This window comes from Pongo abelii, chromosome 1 (assembly GCF_028885655.2).
Source record: "Pongo abelii isolate AG06213 chromosome 1, NHGRI_mPonAbe1-v2.0_pri, whole genome shotgun sequence".
In the NCBI taxonomy this organism is placed as follows: domain Eukaryota; kingdom Metazoa; phylum Chordata; class Mammalia; order Primates; family Hominidae; genus Pongo; species Pongo abelii.
Genome location: NC_071985.2, coordinates 144,361,292 through 144,381,321, shown reverse-complemented (window position 1 = coordinate 144,381,321; position 20,030 = coordinate 144,361,292). Strand labels below are relative to the sequence as shown.

Genomic DNA, 20,030 nt, shown 5'->3' with positions numbered 1-20,030 from the left:
AATGAGACCCTGAGATATGGAATACCATATCTTTGAAAATCATGAGTCACCAGGTTCTCCTGAACTCTCTGGACTTCCAGAAGTAACCCACTCCTCCCTGTAAAAATCTAGCATGTCCCCTGTGCTTGAAGATGATATAGAGGCACCTATCTTGCAAGACAGCATGGATCCCCTCAGAACATTCCCCCAACCTCTCTCCCTGGTTATTCAACCATTATCTAGTATTAAGTCACAACAAAACATAGTTTATGTTAAGCTGGGCCCGCTGAGCAGACAGAGACAATATCTGCAAAGAGCTGCAGAATCTAGACAACATGTACCAATAGGAGGCAAGAAAGTACATATGGGCTTGGATGCTGAGAGTGCTGGATCAAAGGAGGTAGAACATGAAGTTGGATAAATGAAAAGTTACTTATTTTGAAGCCCTCATTAGGATTATACATCCTGGCAAAGACCCTGGAAATTCATATTAGCACACTACTGGGATGATCCTTTGAAGTTTAGAGAAAACAAAGTCTAGTAAACAATGCTCCAATTGCCATGGCAGACGGTAGAAGAGGGATCAAAGGGCTTAGAAAAATGGGTATACTAGCATACATATATTAAGTAAGACCAGAAAATCCACCAGCTAGCTTTGGTCTGCTGCAAGGCCCAGAGGACACTGTTTACCAAAACAATAAGAAATGCACCAGCTACAGGGACACCAGCATCACTGAGAAGCTCAGTGGTGGCTGTCTTCTTTTGGCCAGGGCTGACAGTAATAAATTCCATTATAAAACTGAGCCCCTTGATAGCAGACTGGATAATAAAATCCTAAAATAATGGAGACCAGGTAGAGGAACATAGCCACCAGAAGTAAGGTGAACACTCAAGATTGGAACAGCAGCCTGGAGGGTCTGACTCACAGAGAGCTATGGAGATGATTAATAGAACATAGCATTCCTAAGGGAAATATAGATGGGATGGCAACAAGGGTACTGCTCAATTCACATAATCAAAAGAAATCAGAGATGGATGATCAGGAGGCTGTGGGCACATAAGAAGGCCAATCCCTTGCCCAGTTTCTGTACCTGAGCCAGTTTTGAGACCCAAAACTGACTGACTGAAGGAGATGCTGGGTCCCCAGGAGGAAGGCTCTGCAACAGCATGGCAAGTACACATGGTAATGATTCCCCAGTCCAAAAGGGACCTATAGCCATTTACTCAGGCAACCATATACTGGGGACAGGGTAATTTCAAATATTTTGAAGACTGTTGGATCCAGGGTCCATGCTGACATTTATACCTAAGAACTCAAAGCATCAGTCACCACCCTCTATTAGAGTGGAGACCCGGTTTGAAAAAAAAAAAAAGTCCAGCTCACAGACGGTCCACTGAATCCACAGACTCTCCCAGTGGGTACTCCAATTGGAGAAGACTTTTTTGGTAGCTGGCACAACCTTAGCATTGGTTTCTTGGCCAGCCAAGAAAGTAAAACAAAAACAATATTACATCTTGAGGAAACTGGAAGATGTTTGTGCCACCCTTAAAGACCTAAAGGACTTAGGGGTGGTGTTGCCACCTAATTTCCATTCAATTTACCAGTCTGGACCCTGAAAAATCAGGTAGATCCTGAAGGATAACTGTAAACTACCACAAACTCAACCAAGCACTAGCCCTCATTGCATCTACTGTGCCAGGTGCTACAGCAGATTAACAGCCTCTAGTACATGGAGTGCAGCCATTGATCTGGCTTATGCATTCTTTTCCATCTCTATCAGAAATAGTTCTCGCAACAGTGTACATGCACAACCTTGCCCAAGAGCTAATTTAACTCTCTTACTCTATATAATGATGTGGTATAAAGAGACCTGGATCATGCTGCTGTGTTGTGGAGCATCGCATTGGTCTGCCATATCAATGATATGTAAATTGGACCAGAATATCGAGAAGTAGCAAGTATGTTGGAAGCTTTAGTAGAACATATTACACTTTGGCTTTCCGTGCTGATAGTGCTCCAGCAAACATGGCAAACATTCTTAAAACCCACCCGACATTCTGTAAGAAGTGTGGCAAGCACCAACCCCACAAAATGATACAGTACAGGAAGGGCAAGGATTCTCCATATGCCCAGGAAAAGTGGCATTATGACAGGAAGCAGAGTGGCTATGGTGGGCAAACTAAGCTGGTTTTCTACAAAAAGGCTAAAAGTACAAAGAATATTGTGCTGAGGCTTCAGTGTGTTGAGACTAACTGCAGATCTAAGAGAATGCTGGCTATGAAGAGATGCAAGCATTTTGAACTGGGAGGAAATAAGAAGATAAAGGGCCAAGTGATATCCAGTTCTAAGAATCATCTTTTGTTTTATTATGAAGAAAATACAATTTTGATATTATGTTAAAAACAAATGTATCACTCTGATGGGCAGAGGTAAGCCCTACAAAGATTAAAAGGTCTGCAACATCAGTAAAATATTGGGAGAGGGTCCAATGATCTGGGATCATCCTGGGACATCCTCTCAAAATAAAAGAAGAAATTGCATCTCCTGCCTCCCACCACAAAGAAAGAAGTAAAATGTCTGGCAGGCCTCTTGAGTTCTGGAGGAAGCATATTCTACACTTGCGAATATTACTCTAACCTATATACCAGAAAGCATGAAAGGCTGACAATTTTAAAGGCAGCCCAATGCTGGAAAGGGTTCTGCAGCAAGTTCAGGTCATGATACAAACAGTCCTCCACTTGGGCAATAGAACACAACAGACTCTATGGGCTTACAGGTACTTGTGATGGGAAAAAACACTGTGTGGAGTTCATAGCAAGCCACGATATGGGAATCACAATTAAGAATTCTAGCATTCGGCCAGGCGTGGTGGCTCACATCTGTAATCCCAGCACTTTCAGAGGCCGAGGCGGGCGGATCACGAGGTCAGGAGTTCGAGACCAGCCTGACCAACGTGGCGAAACCCCGTCTCTACTAAAAATTCAAAAATTAGCTGGGCATGGTGGTGGGCACCTGTAGCCCCAGCTACTCAGGAGGCTAAGGCAGGAGAATCGCTTGAACCCAGGAGGCGGAGGTTGCAGTGAGCCAAGATCATGCCATTGCACTCCAGCCTGGGTGAGAGAGCAAGATTCCATCTCAAAAAAAAAAAAAAAAAAAGAAAAGAAAAAAGAATCCTAGCATTCTACCAAGATGGGCGAATCACAAAGTCAAGAGAGCAAGACCATCCTGGCCAACATGGTGAAATCCCATCTCTACTAAAAATACAAAAATTAGCTGGGCATAGTGGCAGGTGCCTGTAGTCCCAGCTACTCGGGAGTCTGAAGCAGGAGAATCTCTTGAACCCGGGAGGCGGAGCTTGCAGTGAGCCAAGATTGTGCCACTGCACTCTAGCCTGGGCAACAGAGCAAGACTCCATCTCAAAAAAGAAGAAAAAAAAAAAAGAATCCTAGCATTCTAGAGCAAGGCATACTACCAGCAGTGGAAAATTAGGTACCTTCCAAAAAACACAGCTCTTGACATGCTACTGGGCCCTGGTGGAAATGGAGGCATGGTCCACAGAACAGTAAATAACCATGCTGTCAGGACTGTCCACCATGAGCTGGATTCTGTCCAGTCTGAAGACCAGCTGTAGCAGTGGGATACATCCCAGTAATCTTCTTGGAAGTTTTCACCCAGAAAAGAAACCCACCAAAACCCTGAAGGAGTTGTTCCCAGAACTTTTACTGGCAAATGGATCTGAGCAGCACAAGCAGTAAACTTTAATAGACATTTTAATGTGCTATCCAGATCACCCCTTCACTTCAGGCCAGAAACACTCATTCTCCCAGCTACCATGAGTATTAGTGATGGGCAGCTCACAGCTGATTGTTCCTCAAGATATTGCCCTCAGCTAATGAGAGCCACCTCTTCCAATGTCATGCTCCCTTCCCAGGGCAACTGGCATCAAATGACTGATCAATACAGGGCTACAAAGGCTCACTGTCATTGGCCCAGGGCCATTTTAGCTCCATAGTTCCTGAGAGTCAGCTGAGATATCTGTTGTGACTACAATACAGTTCAAATTTTCTCTCCAATCATCCTGCATTCTTCATTCCCTTACAGGTGTTGATCCAAGGACATTCCCTAGTAAAATTTCTGCATGCTAATCTCTGAACTTTCTTCCCAGAGAGTGTGACCTGTAACAGCTGTACCTAGAGTGGGCAATCTTTCCTTGATATACTGTTTTTACAACAAAAGCTTTTTTTAGATATGGGATCTCACTATGTTGCCCAGACTGAAGTGTAATGGCTATTCACAGGTGCAATCATAGCTCACTATAGCCTCAAATTCCTGGGCTCAACTGATTCTCCTGCCTCAGCCTCCCAAGTAGCTGGGACTACAGGCACATGTCACCACACCTGGATGCAAAGGCTTTTTATAAACTAAGATTTTAGAACTTTGGAAAACAAAACTCACATGGCTGCCCTAATGTTTAATCCACAATTTCAATTTCCAAGTTGTCTTTCAAAAACTCATGTTAAAACTAAAAAGTCATCTAGGCCATATAAATACCTATACTCTATATCTTTGTAGCTATTTATTTAAACAGCTGTTTTATTACATTGTAAACATATTTTCCCATTCTATGAAATCAACATTACTATTAAATTTTATATCTTTCTTCTTTCATAAAATGATAAAAATTCATTGCCTACTATTTCATTCAGTTTCTACTGAGAAATAATTACAAATTCTTAAAACCACATCACCAATATTATCAATCTGCTGCCTTATATACTTGGTGTAGTAGAAGAACTACTGAACCGGGAATCTAGATTTCTTAGTTTAGCTTTTTTATGTGACTTTGTATTACTCACTTTATTTATTCATTTAACAAATGTGGTGCAGTGCTTGGGGTGTTTCAGAAATTGCACTTAATTCTGAGCATAAAGAATAAGGAAGACAGGCAGCCCCAATCCTCATGAAGATTAGACCCTAATGGTGAAAGCAGACATTAAACAAGTCATGATATAAATAATTGTTTGACTAACAATTGTGATATGCGTTCTGAAGAGTAAAACCACAGTGTCATGAGTGCGTAGAACAGAAGGCCCTAACCTAGCCTAGGATGCTGAAATTTCTTGAGGAAATGGCATTTAAGTTGAGATATAAAGAACAGATGAAACTTAGCAAGATGAAAAGGGGGAAAGAGATTTATAGACAGAAGGAACTTTATACTTGAAAATTCCATAAAGGGAAGAGCTTAGTATGTTCGTAGAACTAAAGGAAGGCTACATAACAAGAGAAGAGTAGAGACACAGGAGATTGGGAGCAAGCCATATCACACAGGGCCTTGTACATCAGAGGGACAGTTTTGAACTTTATCCTAGGTGCAGTAAGAAGCCATTTCAGAGTTTTAGGCAGAAAAAGACACAGATTTCTTTATATCCATAATGGTGATAATACCATCTGTCTGCTTACCTTATCAATTGCTAAGAAGATCAATAAGATATTGGATGTGAAAAAAAAATCATGAGAGGGCAGAGCAGGGTGGCTGAACAGAAGCCTTCACCAATCATCCCCCACTCAGGAACACCAAATTTAACAACTATCTACATACAAAAAAGCACCTTCATAAGAACAAAAAGTCACATGAGCAATCACAGCACCTGGTTTTAACTTCATATTGCTGAAAGAGGCACCGAAGAGCGTAGGAAAGACAGTCTTGAATCACCAATGCCACTCCTCCCCATCCCCTGATAGCAGCCATGTGGCACAGAGAATCCATGCATTTGGGACAGGGAGATTGCCTAGTGATTGTGGGACCCTGCATTGAGCTCAATGCTGCCATATCATGGCAGAAAGCAAAACCAGGCTAAACTCAGCTGATGCCCACCAATGGAGGGACCATGTAAACCAACCCTAGCAAGAGAAGAATTGCCCATCCTAGTTGTTGGAAATTGAGTTTTGACAAGCCTCGCCACCACAGGCTAAACTGCTCTGGGGTTCTAAATAAACCTGAAAGGCAGTCTTGGCCACAAGGACTACAGTTCCTAGGCAACTCTAGTGTTGTGCTGGGCTCAGAGCCAGTGGATGTTGGGGGCATGCAACCTAGTGAGATACCAAGCAAGGCAGCTAAGGGAGGGCCTGCACCACCCCTCCCACAACCCAAGGCTGTTCAGCTTGCAGTAATAAAAGTAGCTTCTTCCTTCTACTGACAGAGGAGAGGGAGGATTAAAGAGGAGTTTTGCCTCCCAGATATCAGCTTAGCAACAGTAGGACAGGGCACAAGGCAGAGTTGCAAGGTCCCCGTTTCAGACCCTAGCTTTCAGACAACATATCTAGACACACTTTGCGCCAGAAGGGAGCCCATTGCCTTGAAAGGAAGGACCCAGTCCTGGCAGCATTGTCACCTGCTGACTACAGAGCTCTTGGGCTCTGAAGAATGAGCAGCAATACCCAGGTCATACACCTTAGGTGAGACTCTGAGCTGTACTGGCTTCAGATGAAACCCAGCACATTCCCAGCTATGGTGGCTATATTGAAAGACTCCTTCTGTTTGATAAAAGCAGACAGAAAAGTAAAGGGAACTTTGTCTTGCACCTTAAGTACCAACTCAGTCACAGTGGGGTAGAGCACCAAGCAGTCTCTTGGGGTCCCCGATACCAGGTGTTGGCTCTTGGATGGCATTTTATGTCCTGGGCTAGAGGGGAGCCTATTGCCCTGAAGGCATCTCTAGGTCCACCCAGGGCCTGGGAGAACTTGTAGCTCTGAAGGGAATGGTACAAGCCTGTCTGGCTTTGCCACCTGCTGATTGTAGAGCCCTAAAGCCTTAAGTAAATATAGGTGATAGCCATGTAATGGTTACAGCAGGCCTTGGGCAAGACCCAGTGCTATGCTGGCTTAAGATCTGACCCCGCATAGTCCCAATGGTGGTGGCTACATGACTGCTCATGTCAACCCACCCCAGCTCCAGGTGGCTCAGCACAGACAGAGAGAGGGAGAGAGAGAGAGAGACACTCTGTTTGGGAGAAAGTAAGAGAAGAGAACAAGAGTCTCTTCCTGGTAATTGAGAGAATTCTTCCAGACCTTATCCAAAACCAAGGCAGTACCTCTATGAATCTGCAAGAACTACAGTATTACTGGCCTTGGGGTGCCCCAATACAGACATTATATCACAACACCCAAGTCCCTTTGAATACCTGGAAAACCTTCCCAAGAAGGACAGGCACAAACAAGCCCAGACAGTTAAGACTACAATAAACACAAAATTCTTCAATGCCCAGACACCAATTAACATCCATAAGCATCAAGACTATCCAAGAAAAATGGCCTCACCAAACAAACTAAATAAATAACCAAAGACCAACCTGGAGAAACATGTGACTGTTCAGACAAATAATTCAAAATCTATTTTGAGGAAATTCAAAGAAATTCAAGATGACACAGAAGGAATTCAGATTCTATCAGATAAATTTAACAAAGAGATTGAAATAACTTCAAAGAATCAAACAGAAATTTTGGAGTTGAAAAATGCAATTGGCATATTGAAAAACACATCAAAGTCTCTTTATAGCAGAATTGGTCAAAGAGAAGAAAGAATTAGTGAGCTTGAGGACACACTATTTGAAAATATACAGTTAGAAGAGACAAAAGAAAAAAGAATGAAGCATGCCTTGAAGACCTAGAGAATAGCCTCAAAAAGGTAAATCTAAGAGTTATTGGCCTTAAAGAGGAGGTAAAGACAGAGATGGAGTAGAAAGTTTATTCAAAGAAACAACGGGCTGGGCATGGTGGCTCACACCTGTAATCCCAGTACTTTGGGAGTCTGAGGCAGGCAGATCACGTGAGTTCAGGAGTTCAAGACCAGCCTGGCCAACATGGTGAAACCCCATCTTTACGAAAAAATACAAAAATTAGCCAGGTGAGGTGGTGTGCGCCTGTAATCCCAGTTACTCAGGAGGCTGAGGCATGAGAATCACTTGAACCCAGGAGCTGGAGGTTGCAATGAGATGACATTGTGCCACTGCACTCCAGCTTGGGAGACAGAATAAGACCCTGCCTCAAAAACAACAACAACAAAAGAAATAATAATGGAGGACTTTCCAAATCTAGGGAAAGATATCAATATGCAAGTACAAGAAAGTTATAGAACACCAAGTAGCTTTAACCCAAATAAGACTACATCAAAGCATTTCATAATCAAACTCCCTAAGGTCGAGGATAAAAAAGATAGCCTAAAAGCAGCAAGATAAAAGAAACAAATGACATACAATGGAGCTCCAATATGTCCAGCAGCAGACTTCTCTGTGGAAACTTTACAGGCCAGAAGAGAGGGGCATAACATACTTAAAGTGCTGAAGGAAAAAAACTTTTACACTAGAATAATATATACCGTGGAAATATCCCTCAAACATGAAGGAGAAATAAAGACTTTCATAGACAAACAAAAGTTGAAGTATTTCATCAACACCAGACTTGCTCTACAAGAAATGCTAAAGGAAGTTCTTCAACCAGAAAGGAAAGGATATTAATGAGCAACAAGATATTATCTGAAGGTACTAAATTCACTGGTCATTGTAAGCACAGAAAAACACAAATAACTTTAACATTGTTAACTGTAGTTTGTAAACTACTCATATCTTAAGTAGAAAGACTAAATATGAACCAATCAAAAATAATAACTACAACAAATTTTCAACATATAGACATTACAATAAGATATAAATAGACACAAGGAAAAGTTAAAAAGCAGGGGGACAGAGTTAGAGTGTAGAGTTTTTATTAGTTTTCTTTTTCCTTGTTTGTTTGTGCAGGCAGTGTTAAGTTGTCATTAGTTTAACATAATGGGTTATAAAATAGTATTTGCAATCCTCATGGTAACCTCAAATCAAAAAACATACAACAGATACACAAAAAATAAAAAAACAAAAGATTAAATCATACCACCAGAGAAAATCACCTTCACTGAAAGGAAGACAGGAAGGAAGGAAAGAAGAAAAAGACCAGAAAACAAGTAACAAAATGGCAGGAGCAACTCCTTCTTATCAATAATAACATTGAATGTAAATACACTAAACTCTCCAATCAAAAGACATAGAGTCACTGCATGGATTTTTAAAAAAAATTTACCAAGGAAAATTTACCAAGCAAATGGAAAAAAAAAAAAAAAAAAAGCAGGGGTTGCAATCCTGGTCTCTGACAAAACAGATTTTAAACCAACAAAGATCAAAATAGATAAAGATGGGCATTCCATAATGGTAAAGGAACCAATTCAACAAGAAGAGCTAACTATCCTAAATATATATGCACCCAATACAGGAGCACCCAGATTCATAAAACAAGTTCTTAGAGACCTACAAAGAGACTTAGACTCCCACACAATAATAGTGGGAGACTTTAACACCCCACTGTCAATATTAAACAGATCAACATGACAGAAAATTAACAAGGATATTCAGGACTTCAACTCACCTCTGGATCAAACGGACCTAATAGACATCTACAGAACTCTCCATGCCAAATCAACAGAATGTACATTTTTCTCAGTGCCACATGGCACCTATTCTAAAATCAACCACATAATTGGAAGTAAAACACTCCTCAGCAAACGCAAAAGAACCGAAATCATAACAAACAGTCTCTCAGACAACAGTGCAATCAAATTAGAACTCAGGATTAAGAAACGCACTCAAAAGCACACAGCTGCATGGAAATTGAACAACCTGCTCTTGAGTGATTCCTGGGTAAATAATGGAATTAAAGCAGAAATCAAAAAGTCCTTTGAAACTAGTGAGAACAAAGAAACAATGTACCAGAATCTCTGGGACCCAGCTAAAGCAGTGTTACAAGAGAAACTTACAGCACTAAATACCCACATTAGAAAGCTAGAAATATCTCAAATCAACACCATAACATCACAATTAAAAGAGCTAAAGAAGCAAAAGCAAACAAATCTAAAAGCTAGCAGAAGACAAGAAATAACTAAGATCAGAGCAGAACTGAAAGAGATAGAGACATGAAAAGCCCTTCAAAAAAATCAGTGAATCCAGGAGCTGGTTTTTTGAAAAAAATAACAAAATAAATAGATTGCTAGCTAGACTAATAAAGAAGAAAAGAGAGAAGAATCAAATAGACACAATAAAAAAAGATAAAGGAGACATCACCACTGACCCCACAGAAGTACAAACTACCATCAAAGAAAACTATAAACACCTCTGTGCAAATAAACTAGAAAATCTAGAAGAAATGGATAAAATCCTGGACACATACACCTGCCCAAGACTAAGCCAGGAAGAAGCTGAATCCCTGAATAGACCAATAACAAGCTCTGAAATTGAGGCAGTAATTAATAGCCTACCAACCAAAAAAATCCAAGGACTGGATGGATTCACAGCCAAATTCTACCAGAGGTACAAAGAGGAGCTGGTACCATTCCTTCTGAAACTATCCCAAACAATTGAAAAGGAGGGATTCCTCCCTAACTCATTTCATGAAGCCACCATCACCCTGATACCAAAACCTGGCAGAGACACAACAAAAAAAGAAAGCTTCAGGCCAATATCCCTGGTGAACATTGATGCAGAAATCCTCAATAAAATACTGGCAAACCGAATCCAGCAGCACATCAATAAGCTTATCCATCTTGATCAAGTCGACTTCACTCCTGGGATGCAAGGCTGGTTCAACATACACAAATCAATAAACATAATCCATCACATAAACAGAATCACTGACAAAAGCCACATGATTATCTCAATAGATGCAGAAAAAGCCTTTGATAAAATTTAACATCCCTTCATGTTAAAAACTCTCAATAAACTAAGTATTAATGGAACATATCTCAAAATAATAAAAACCATTTATGACAAACTCACAGCCAATATCATACTGAAAAGCTGGAAGCATTCTTTTTGAAAACCGGCACAAGACAAGGATGCCCCCTCTCAATACTCCTATTCAACATAGTATTGGAAGTTCTGGCCAGGGCAATCAGGCAAGAGAAAGAAAGAAAGGGTATTCAAATAGGAAGAGAAGAAGTCAAATTGTCTCTGTTTGCAGATGACTGATTGACTATTTAGAAAACCCCATCATCTCAGCCCAATATGCAAAATCACAAGCATTCCTACACACGAACGATAGACAGACAGCCAAATCATGAATGAACTCCCATTCACAATTCCCATTCCCATTCACAATTGCTACAAAGAGAATAAAATACCTAGGAATACAGCTAACAGGGGGTATAAAGGACCTCTTCGAGGAGTACTGACAAACCACTGCTCAAGGAAATAAGAGAGAACACAAACAAATGGAAAAATATTCCATCCTCATTGATAGAAAGAATCAATATCATGAAAATGGCCATACTGCCCAAAGTAATTTATAGATTCAATGCTATTCCCATCAAACTACCATTGGCATTATTCACAGAACTAGAAAAAGGTACTTTAAATTTCATATGGAAACAAAAAAGAGCCTGTATAGCCAAGATAATCCTAAGCAGAAAGAACAAAGCTGGAGGCATCATGCTATCTGACTTCAAACTATACTACAAGGCCACAGTAACCAAAACAGCATGGTTCTGGTACCAAAAGAGACATATAGACCAATGGAACACAACAGATACCTCACATATCTACAACCATCTGATCTTTGACAAACCTGACAAAAACAAGCAATAGGTAAATGATTGCCTATTTAATAAATGATGTGGGGAAAATGGCTAGTCATATGCAGAAAATTGAAACTAGACCCTTCCTTACACCTTATACAAAAACTAACTCAAGATGGATTAAAAACTTAAATGTAAAACCCAAAACCATAAAACCCCTAGAAGAAAACCTAGGCAATATCATTCAGGACATAGGCATAGGCAAAGACTTCATGATGAAAACACCAAAAGCAATTACAACAAAAGCCAAAATTGACAAATGAGATCTAATTAAACTAAAGAGCTTCTGCACAGCAAAATAAACTATCATCAGAGTGAATAAGCAACCTACAGAATGGGAGAAAATTTTTGCAATCTACCCATATGACAAACTCTAATATCCAGAATCTACAAGGAACTTAAACAAATTTACAGGAAAAAAACAAACAACCTCATCAAAAAGTGGGCAAAGCACATGAACACACACTTCTCAAAAGAAGACATTTATGTGGCCAACAAACGTATGAAAAAAAGTTCATCATCACTGATCATTAGAGAAATGCAAATCAAAACCACAATGAGATACCATCTCATGCCAGTCAGAACAGTGATTATTAAGAAGTCAAGAAACAATAGATGCTGGCAAGGCTGTGGAGAAAAAGGAATGCTTTTACACTGTTGGTGGGAATGTAAATTAGTTCAACTATTGTAGATGACAATGTGGCAATTTCTCAAGGATCTAGAACCAGAAATACCATTTGATCCAGCAACCCCATTACTGGGTATATACCTAAAGGATTATAAATCATTCTACTATAAAGACACATGCACACATGTTTATTGCAGCACTATTTACAATAACAAAGATGTGGAACCAACCCAAATGCTCAACAATGACAGACTAGATAAAGAAAATGTGGGGGGGAGGAGCCAAGATGGCTCAATAGGAACAGCTCTGGTCTACAGCTCCCAGCGTGAGCGACTCAGAAGACGGGTGATTTCTGCATTTCCATCTGAGGTACTGGGTTCATCTCACTAGGGAGTGCCAGACAGTGAGCGCAGGTCAGTGGGTGCGTGCACTGTGCGTGAGCCAAAGAAGGGCAAGGCATTGCCTCACTCGGGAAGCACAAGACGTCAGGGAGTTCCCTTTCCTGGTCAAAGAAAGGGGTGACAGAAGGCACCTGGAAAATCGGGTCACTCCCACCCGAATACTGCGCTTTTCCGATGGGCTTAAAAAACAGCGCACCAGGAGATTATATCCCGCACCTGGCTCAGAGGGTCCTATGCCCTCAGAGTCTCACTGATTGCTAGCACAGCAGTCAGAGGTCAAACTGCAAGGTGGCAGCGAGGCTGGGGGAGGGGTACCCGCCATTGCCCAGGCTCGCTTAGGTAAACAAAGCAGCTGGGAAGCTCGAACTGGGTGGAGCCCACCACAGCTCAAGGAGGCCTGCCTGCCTCTGTAGGCTCCACCTCTGGGGGCAGGGCACAGAAAAACAAAAAGACACCAGTAACCTCTGCAGACTTAAATGTCCCTGTCTGACAGCTTTGAAGAGAGCAGTGGTTCTCCCAGCATGCAGCTGGAGATCTGAGAACGGGCAGACTGCCTCCTCAAGTGGGTCCCTGACCCCCGACCCCCGAGCAGCCTAACTGGGAGGCACCCCCCAGCAGGGGCAGACTGACACCTCACACGGCCGGGTACTCCAACAGACCTGCAGCTGAGGGTCCTGTCTGTTAGAAGGAAAACTAACAAACAGAAAGGACATCCACACCAAAAACCCATCTGTACATCACCGTCATCAAAGACCAAAAGTAGATAAAACCACAAAGATGGGGGAAAAACAGAGCAGAAAAACTGGAAATTCTAAAAAGCAGAGTGCCTCTCCTCCTCCAAAGGAACGCAGTTCCTCACCAGCAACGGAACAAAGCTGGACGGAGAATGACTTTGACCAGCTGAGAGAAGAAGGCTTCAGACAATCAAATTACTCCGAGCTACAGGAGGATATTCAAACCAAAGGCAAAGAAGTTGAAAACTTTGAAAAAAATTTAGAAGAATGTATAACTAGAATAACCAATACAGAGAAGTGCTTAAAGGAGCTGATGAAGCTGAAAACCAAGGCTCGAGAACTACATGAAGAATGCAGAAGCCTCAGAAGCCGATGCAATCAAATGGAAGAAAGGGTATCAGTGATGGAAGACGAAATGAATGAAATGAAGTGAGAAGGGAAGTTTAGAGAAAAAAGAATAAAAAGAAACGAGCAAAACCTCCAAGAAATATGGGACTATGTGAAAAGACCAAATCTACGTCTGATTGGTGTACCTGAAAGTGATGGGGAGAATGGAACCAAGTTGGAAAACACTCTGCAGGATACTATCCAGGAGAACTTCCCCAATCTAGCAAGGCAGGCCAACATTCAAATTCAGGAAATACAGAGAATGCCACAAAGATACTCCTCGAGAAGAGCAACTCCAAGACACATAATTGTCAGATTCACCAAAGTTGAAATGAAGGAAAAAATGTTAAGGGCAGCCAGAGACAAAGGTCGGGTTACCCTCAAAGGGAAGCCCATCAGACTAACAGCGGATCTCTCAGCAGAAACTCTACAAGCCAGAAGAGAGTGGGGGCCAATATTCAACATTCTTAAAGAAAAGAATTTTCAACCCAGAATTTCATATTCAGCCAAACTAAGTTTCATAAGTGAAGGAGAAATAAAATACTTTACAGACAAGCAAATGCTGAGAGATTTTGTCACCACCAGGCCTGCCCTAAAAGAGCTCCTGAAGGAAGCACTAAACATGGAAAGGCATAACCGGTACCAGCCGCTGCAAAATCATGCCAAAATGTAAAGACCATTGAGACTAGGAAGAGACTGCATCAACTAACAAGCAAAATAACCAGCTAACATCATAATGACAGGATCAAATTCACACATAACAATATTAACTTTAAATGTAAATGGACTAAATGCTCCAATTAAAAGACACAGACTGGCAAATCAGATAAAGAGTCAAGACCCATCAGCGTGCTGTATTCAGGAAACCCATCTCACGTACAGAGACGTACATAGGCTCAAAATAAAAGGATGGAGTAAGATCTACCAAGCAAATGGAAAGCAAAAAAAAGGCAGGGGTTGCAATCCTAGTCTCTGATAAAATAGACGTTAAACCAACAAAGATCAAAAGAGACAAAGAAGGCCATTACATAATGGTGAAGGGATCAATTCAACAAGAAGAGCTAACTATCCTAAATATATATGCACCCAATACAGGAGCACCCAGATTCATAAAGCAAGTCCTGAGTGACCTACACAGAGACTTAGACTCCCACACATTAATAATGGGAGACTTTAACACCCCACTGTCAACATTAGACAGATCAACGAGACAGAAAGTCAACAAGGATACCCAGGAATTGAACTCAGCTCGGCACCAAGCAGACCTAATAGACATCTACAGAACTCTCCACCCCAAATCAACAGAATATACATTTTTTTCAGCACCACACCACACCTATTCCAAAATTGACCATATACTTGGAAGTAAAGCTCTCCTCAGCAAATGTAAAAGAACAGAAATTATAACAAACTCTCTCAGAGCACAGTGCAATCAAGCTAGAACTCAGGATCAAGAATCTCACTCAAAACCACTCAACTACATGGAAACTGAACAACCTGCTCCTGAATGACTACTGGGTGCATAACGAAATGAAGGCAAAAATAAAGATGTTCTTTGAAACCAACGAGAACCAAGACACAACATACCAGAATCTCTGGGATGCATTCAAAGCAGTGTGTACAGGGAAATTTATAGCACTAAATGCCCACAAGAGAAAGCAGGAAAGATCCAAAATTGACACCCTAACATCACAATTAAAAGAACTAGAAAAGCAAGAGCAAACACATTCAAAAGCTAGCAGAAGGCAAGAAATAACTAAAATCAGAGCAGAACTGAAGGAAATAGAGACACAAAAAACCCTTCAAAAAATAAATGAATCCAGGAGCTAGTTTTTGAAAGGATCAACAAAATTGATAGACCACTAGCAAGATTAATAAAGAAAAAAAGAGAGAAGAATCAAATAGATGCAATCAAAAATGATAAAGGGGATATCACCACCGATCCCACAGAAATACAAACTACCATCAGAAAATATTACAAACACCTCTATGCAAATAAACTAGAAAATCTAGAAGAAATGGATAAATTCCTCGACACATACACTCTCTCAAGACTAAACCAGGAAGAAGTTGAATCTCTGAATAGACCAATAACAGGAGCTGAAAGTGTGGCAATAATCAATAGCTTACCAACCAAAAAGAGTCCAGGACCAGATGGATTCACAGCCGAATTCTACCAGAGGTACAAGGAGGAACTGGTACCATTCCTTCTGAAACTATTCCAATCAACAGAAAAAGAGGGAATCCTCCCTAACTCATTTTATGAGGCCAGCATCATCCTGATACCAAAGCCGGGCAGAGACACAACCAAAAAAGAGAATTTTAGACCAATATCCTTGATGAACATTGATGCAAAAATCCTCCATAAAATACTGGCAAACCGAATCCAGCAGCACATCAAAAAGCTTATCCACCATGATCAAGCGGGCTTCATCCCTGGGATGCAAGGCTGGTTCAATATACGCAAATCAATAAATGTAATCCAGCATATAAACAGAACCAAAGACAAAAACCACATGATTATCTCAATAGATGCAGAAAAGGCCTTTGACAAAATTCAACAACCCTTCATGCTAAAAATTCTCAATAAATTAGGTATTGATGGGACGTATCTCAAAATAATAAGAGCTATCTATGACAAACCCACAGCCAATATCATACTGAATGGGCAAAAACTGGAAGCATTCCCTTTGAAAACTGGCACAAGACAGGGATGCCCTCTCTCACCACTCCTATTCAACATAGTGTTGGAAGTTCTGGCCAGGGCAATTAGGCAGGAGAAGGAAATAATGGGTATTCAATTAGGAAAAGAGGAAGTCAAATTGTCCGTGTTTGCAGATGACATGATGGTATATCTAGAAAACCCCATTGTCTGAGCCCAAAATCTCCTTAAGCTGATAAGCAACTTCAGCAAAGTCTCAGGATACAAAATCAATGTACAAAAATCACAAGCATTCTTATATACCAACAACAGACAAACAGAGAGCCAAATCATGAGTGAACTCCCATTCACTATTGCTTCAAAGAGAATGAAATACCTAGGAATCCAACTTACAAGGGATGTGAAGGACCTCTTCAAGGAGAACTACAAACCACTGCTCAAGGAAATAAAAGAGGATACAAACAAATGGAAGAACATTCCATGCTCATGGGTAGGAAGAATCAATATCGTGAAAATGGCCATACTGCCCAAGGTAATTTACAGATCAATGCCATCCCCATCAAGCTGACTTTCTTTACAGAATTGGAAAAAACTACTTTAAAGTTCATATGGAACCAAAAAAGAGCCCGCATTGCCAAGTCAATCCTAAGCCAAAAGAACAAAGCTGGAGGCATCACACTACCTGACTTCAAACTATACTACAAGGCTACAGTAACAAAAACAGCATGGTACTGGTGCCAAAACAGAGATATAGATCAATGGAACAGAACAGAGCCCTCAGAAATAACGCCACATATCTACAACTATCTGATCTTTGACAAACCTAAGAAAAACAAGCAATGGGGAAAGGATTCCCTATTTAATAAATGGTGCTGGGAAAACTGGCTAGCCATATGTAGAAAGCTGAAACTGGATCCCTTCCTTACACCTTATACAAAAATCAATTCAAGATGGATTAAAGACTTAAACATTAGACCTAAAACCATAAAAACTCTAGAAGAAAACCTAGGCATTATCATTCAGGACATAGGGATGGGCAAGGACTTCATGTCTAAAACACCAAAAGCAATGGCAACAAAAGCCAAAATTGACAAATGGGATCTAATTAAACTAAAGAGCTTCTGCACAGCAAAAGAAACTACCATCAGAGTGAACAGGCAACCTACAAAATGGGAGAAAATTTTCACAACCTACTCTTCTGACAAAGGGCTAATATCCAGAATCTACAATGAACTCAAACAAATTTACAAGAAAAAAACAAACAACTCCATCAAAAAGTGGGCGAAGGACATGAACAGACACTTCTCAAAAGAAGACATTTATGCAGCCAAAAAACACATGAAAAAATGCTCACTATCACTGGCCATCAGAGAAATGCAAATCAAAACCACAATGAGATAGCATCTCACACCAGTTAGAATGGCAATCATTAAGAAATCAGGAAACAACAGGTGCTGGAGAGCATGTGGAGAAACAGGAACACTTTTACACTGTTGGTGGGACGGTAAACTAGTTCAACTCTTGTGGAAGTCAGTGTGGCGATTCCTCAGGGATCTAGAACTAGAAATACCATTTGACCCAGCCATCCCATTACTGGGTATATACCCAAAGGACTGTAAATCATGCTGCTATAAGGACACATGCACACGTATGTTTATTGTGGCATTATTCACAATAGCAAAGACTTGGAACCAACCCAAATGTCCGACAATGATAGACTGGATTAAGAAAATGTGGCACATATACACCATGGAATACTATGCAGCCATAAAAAATGATGAGTTCATGTCCTTTGTAGGGACATGGATGAAATTGGAAATCATCATTCTCAGTAAACTATCGCAAGAACAAAAAACCAAACACCACATATTCTCACTCATAGGTGGGAAGTGAACAATGAGAACACATGGACTCAGGAAGGGGAACATCACACTCTGGGGACTGTTGTGGGGTGGGGGGAGGGGGGAGGGATAGCATTGGGAGATATACCTAAAGTATAATAATAATAATAATAAAGAAAAAAAAGAAAATGTGATATGTGTACACCATGGAATACCATGTAGCCATAAAAAGGAATGAGATCATGTCCTTTGCAGGGACATGGATGAAGCTGGAAGCCATCATCTCAGCAAACTAACACAGGAACAGAAAACCAAACACTGCATATTCTCATTCATAAGTGTGAATTGAACAATGAGAACACATGGACACAGGGAGGGGAACAACATGCACCAGGGCCAGTTGGAGAGCAGGGGATGAGGGGAGAGAAAGCATTAGGACAAATAGCTAATACATGCAGGGCTTAAAACCTAGATGATGATTTGACACGTGCAGCAAACCACCATGGCACACGTATACCTGTGTAACAAACCTACACGTTCTGCACTTGTATACCAGAACTTAAAGTAAAATAAAAATAATAATAATAATAAACAAGCCTCCATGATCTGTTGCCTACAAGAAACACTCTTCACTTATAAAGACACACATAGACTGAAAGTAAAGAGTTGTAAAAAGATATTCCATGTCAATGGAAACCAAAAAAGAGTAATGGTAGTTATACCTACATCAGACAAAATAGATTTTGGGACAAAAACCATAAGAAGAGAGAAAGAATGGCATTATATGATTATTAAGGGGTCAATTCAGCAAGAGGATGTAACAACTATAGGAATACCCAGATATATAAAGCAAGTATTATTAGAGATAGAGGGAGAGATAGACCCCAATACAATAATTCCTGGAGATGTCAACACCTCAATTTCAGATCTTTCTTAATCTGCATTACAGACCAAGTGAACCTAGTAGATATTTACAGAACATTTCATCTCATGGCTATAGAATGCACATTCTTCTCAGTAGATGGATCATTCTCAAGGATAACCATACGCTAGGTCACAGTACAAGTCTTTTTTTTTTTTTTTTTTTTTTTTTGAGACAGAGTCTCACTCTGTTGCCCAGACTGGAGTGCAGTGGCACAATCTCAGCTCACTGCAAGCTCCGCCTCCCAGGTTCACGCCATTCTCCTGCCTCAGCCTCCCGAGTAGCTGGGACTACAGGCGCCTGCCACTACGCCCGGCTAATTTTTGTATTTTTAGTAGAGACAGGGTTTCACCTTGTTAGGATGGTCTTGATCTCTTGACCTCGTGATCTGTCCGCCTCGGCCTCCCAAAGTGCTGGGATTACAAGCGTGAGGCACTGCACCCAGCCCACAGTACAAGTCTTAAAACATTCAAGACATTGAAATAATATCAAGTATCTTCTCTTCCCTAACCATAATGGAATAAAACTAGGAATCAATGCCAAGAGGAATTTTGGAAACTATGAAAACACATTGAAATTAAATAATATGCTTCTGAATGACCAGTGGGTCAATAAAGAAATTAAGAAGAAAATTGACAAATTTATTGAAACAAATGATAATGGAAACACAACATACCAAACCCTATGGGATACAGCAAAAGCAGTACTAAAAAGGAAATTTAAAGTCATAAGTGTCTACATCAAAAAAGAAAAGGGTGGGGCAGTGGCACATGCCTGTAATCCCAGCACTTTGGGAGGCCAAGGCAGGCATATTGCTTGAGC

The 20,030-nt window shown here is 40.8% G+C and overlaps 1 protein-coding gene and 1 long non-coding RNA gene across 3 annotated transcripts in view; one reads left to right on the top strand and one right to left on the bottom strand.

The window, feature by feature from the left end:
• Positions 1 to 20,030, bottom strand: part of LOC100938048 (uncharacterized) — a 162,748-nt gene that overhangs the window by 37,104 nt on the left and 105,614 nt on the right. The gene's annotated exons all lie outside the window — the stretch shown is intronic.
• On the top strand, positions 2,006 to 2,380 carry LOC129057929 (large ribosomal subunit protein eL42-like). The gene has a single exon (XM_054549122.1). The coding sequence runs from the start codon at positions 2,006 to 2,008 to the stop codon at positions 2,378 to 2,380; it is 375 nt and encodes a 124-aa protein (XP_054405097.1).